The sequence below is a fragment of the Phytophthora parasitica genome (assembly GCF_000247585.1).
Source record: "Phytophthora parasitica INRA-310 unplaced genomic scaffold supercont2.79, whole genome shotgun sequence".
NCBI classification, from domain to species: domain Eukaryota; phylum Oomycota; class Peronosporomycetes; order Peronosporales; family Peronosporaceae; genus Phytophthora; species Phytophthora nicotianae.
In genome coordinates, this window is record NW_008649065.1 from 197,322 (window position 1) to 201,042 (window position 3,721).

Below are 3,721 nucleotides of genomic sequence, written 5' to 3' on the forward strand. Positions count from 1 at the left end.
GCAGGATCAGCACAATTGAAGAGGAAGGGCAGGAACATGGAGAGGATGTGACAATGACAACCAGCGATACAGCGGAGCAGGTGTATGAAAGCGACGCCAACGTCGGCGTGATACTGGACTTTTTACTGGATTTGGTGCTGTACGAGTTGCCCTCCTCGACCACTGCGGGTGCGATGATTTATGGCTTGATGACGCCGCGAGTGGAGCGACTGCAACGCGTTAAAGTGACCGAGTTAAAACGAGAAACTCTTTACGAACGTCAGCTGCACGCTCTGAAGCTTGTAAAAGAGATGGGAATTTCGACAAAACTCAAGCTTCCAGTCTATTTCGCAGGTAGTGCTTCTTTCCACCACGCAGTGAAGGCGTTTAGCGATGAACAACTATCGTATTTGGTTAAGTACGAAGAAAAGGAGTTGGAGGATGCAGATGTGATGCGTCGACTGATGACATTGGTGCTTGGCAGTCAAGTGGCTCAAAGCTCTGGGGCTATCGAGGGCGATGATGCACTTCTGTTGATGAACCGAACACGCTTGGCCGACGCCAGTATATTGCAGACGCTGACACTGTTGTCAGTCTCCGAAGCAGCGACGAACGTCCTACCTTTGATGTTGCAACTGTTGTGCCACTTAATGTTCGGTACTGAGCCTTCCCGACCGCCAAATGTGGAGAGCAAGATCAAGTTAGCGAGTGTGCGGTTATGTCAGTGGACTTTCCACCATTGTCAGCTACCTATGCTGGAAGGTTTACTGGGCCCTGTAATGTTCCCAACGTTGTTACGACTACTAATGAATCCACATACCGAGAGTGAGGCATCCAGCGCGGAATTTGTACGGGAATTCCGCCAGGGTGTGTACGAGACGCTGTCAGTTCTTGCAACGCGTGTGCCCACACTGGTCGCAGCGTCGGAACAGGCTTTCCAGGTGCTGCTTGTGCGTTGTCTTGCCGAAGAAGAGCATCGCACTGGTGCCGGTGCGAACGCTTTGAAGGCGTTTACGACCTTAGCGGGTGCGTACGCGGCGGCAGCGTCACCGGAAGTGAGAAGTAAAGTTCATCAAGAGCTGGTTGGGCTGTTAAATGGCTCGAAACTATTTGATAGCGGCAAGAATTATGCTCGCGTACGAGCTGCGATTGCTGCCTGGTGTGTTGAACAGTTGACGACGTCAGGGTCCGGTGGGAATGATGATATTACGATGCGGTTTGCTGTGCTACGGCTGAGCGCAGTTCCAGACGAAGATACCCGACGTCTGTCGGATAAAGCTTTATTCGCCAAGCCACTGCCATCTACTGCTGCACTGGCAAGAAGTTTGAGCGCAAATTTCACGCAGAAGGACTTAAAGACGAGCATGCATGATGCAGCTGAGAGCTGTGTGCGATTCTGCGTTGAAATCATGAAAGCCTCGCCAGACAGCAACCAAGAAGACAGGAGCTGTGTGGTGGAGTACCTTGTACAGACACTGTTGGGGATAGCAGAGTCCCAGAATTCCGCCACAGCGACGTCTTCGTTGGTGTATGAAACAACAGCAAGCGCTCTGGTGGAAGTGTGTGGGTTTGACGCTGACAGTATGAGTGCCATTTTGGCTGGTCAAGCGAAGGACCTTTACGATGTTGTTGTGGTCAGCCAAGATCGCGCGTTCCTGTCGAATATTGCGGCAATTGTAACGTGTTCATGCAGCGATGGGTCGTTCACCGTCAGCCGGATCGTGGCAGATATTATTAATGTTGGCATGTCGAGACTCGATACAAGCACAGGAAAACAACTGTCAGGGGCTGTATACATTCTTGGAAGTGCATTGGGCTACCTTGGTGGGAATCCTACTCTTGTGAATGCTGCTTCGAGTCAAGAGATGCAGATGCTTTTGGCTTGTTTCCAGAAGATGGCAGACCTTTTGGAGAACAAAATCAAGGAAGGATCGAACTTTGCTTCCTATCCGAGAAGTGAACTTGCACTGAATGAGCACGTGGGGCTACTACGAAGTGCCATTGATGCCATTGGTATCAGTGGTACACTACAGAGCTTCACGCGAGGACTTGAGTCTAGCGAATGGAATCGTCTAAAGATCAAGACGCTCGAGTGTATGAGGCAAGTAGTTGAGTGGAAGTTAAAGGCTGTTCATTTCGAAGATCAACTGAGTCCTAAGCTGGGAGCGTTAAAGCGAGTCGCAATCGAGAATCTCGGCCGAGCTGTGTCAGGATTACCAGGAATGACTACGCCCTCTGAGGTATTTACAGCTCTCGAAGAAGTCCTGAACGCTCTGCTTAGTCTCGGTAATGAAGAGGATACCGAGCTGCAGTTTGACGTTGGCGAAGGCCTCGTCGCTCTTGGAACTCACGATGTTAGTGAAGAGTTTACAACTGATCGCCAGACCAAGTACGCCCACTTTGCAGAAAACCGTGCCGCTGTAGTTTTTGAGCGAGTTCTGGCCGATTACGCGGGATCTCGACAGCCCAAAGTTCGTCGAAACGCTACGATTTGGCTGCTCTGTATGTGTGCAGCTGGTCTAGGACCAGTTTCTGATGGTGGGGATGCAGTGATGTCTACTACGTCGTGGAGAAGTGTATTGGGATCCCCTGCTTACTCACAGTCAGTGCTGGAGGTACACGAATTCTTTGTGACGATGCTGAACGATGCGAACGAAGTCTCAAAGGAAAGCGCAGTGAAGGGCCTTGCTTACTTACGACTGCGCGCACCGACCGAAGATATGGGCGTTCAGTTCAGCGACAGTTTATTCCGTCGACTGCGATGCTTCCGAGCCTTTGCGTCTACTGCTGATGCTGTTGATGACGATGAAAATGCTGCGAATACGGATAGAGGGAATGACCCGACTGCTACTGCATCGTCACCTAGCTCTACCGTTGAGAACGCAGCATATCGTGAGGTCAGCAACGTAGCAGCAGATGTTGGCGACCCGGAGCTCATGTACGCGCTGCTTTACTTGAGCACAGCGGATCCAATATGGGGGTCCCTGGCATCGTCATCTCGTACGTCTCTGCGATTCAGCAAGTTCTCTTTTGTTGTAACAGACAAAGAATTCCGGGCTTCAATCGTAGCCAAAGCAGGCAGTCAATGGATGTCTGAGGACTACTCCAACAAGACGAAACTGGTGCCTTGGCTGTATCTGCTCAAGTTCCACTCCAACAGCAAGGTAGCTGCCGTCATGGGCAACTTGTGGGAGTTTGCGAAGGGGAACTCGGTCACTGTATCAACAGCAAAAGGAGAGAAAACGTTGCTTCGACAGAACTGGACGCTTCTGTTTCAGTTCGCTTTGGCACGGCTGGAAAACGCCCGCAATTTCAAGTATCGTGAAGCTGCGTGTCTTGCACTTGTTGACCTGCTTAACGGAGCTGAGGCTGACGACGTACGAAGTGACTTCTTACGCCTCTGGAAAACTGCGTCACGTACGGTAGACGATGTCATGGAAGCTGTTGCGCTCTCTGGAGTCAAGCTGTACCGCTATCTCGGTGAACTGAGTTTGCGTGTGGCTGCAAGCGACGCAACGTGTCGTTCTCAACTGCTGGAATTCCTGGTCGGAGACGGGATCGTAAACAAAAACACTATCTGTCGCGCACTCAGTATTGACGTGTTGTTACGTCTCGTTAAGACACTGAAGGCTGTGGACATGCAAGACCGCTTGGCGCCGCTGTTGTTGAAGCTTCTCGAGTACTTATCATCTCTGGAAATGCCTGAGCTCCAGTACGCACAATTTCACGTTGAGAAGAAGGA

General features: G+C 51.0%; 1 protein-coding gene across 1 annotated transcript; it reads left to right on the forward strand.

The window, feature by feature from the left end:
- Positions 1–53: 53 nt before the first annotated feature.
- PPTG_18072 (hypothetical protein) lies at positions 54–3,685 on the forward strand (the record flags this gene model as incomplete). The annotated part of the gene is made up of 2 exons (XM_008916141.1): positions 54–3,570; positions 3,600–3,685. The coding sequence occupies 2 exons, from the start codon at positions 54–56 to the stop codon at positions 3,683–3,685; spliced, it is 3,603 nt and encodes a 1,200-aa protein (XP_008914389.1).
- Between the last annotated feature and the right edge of the window lie 36 nt (positions 3,686–3,721).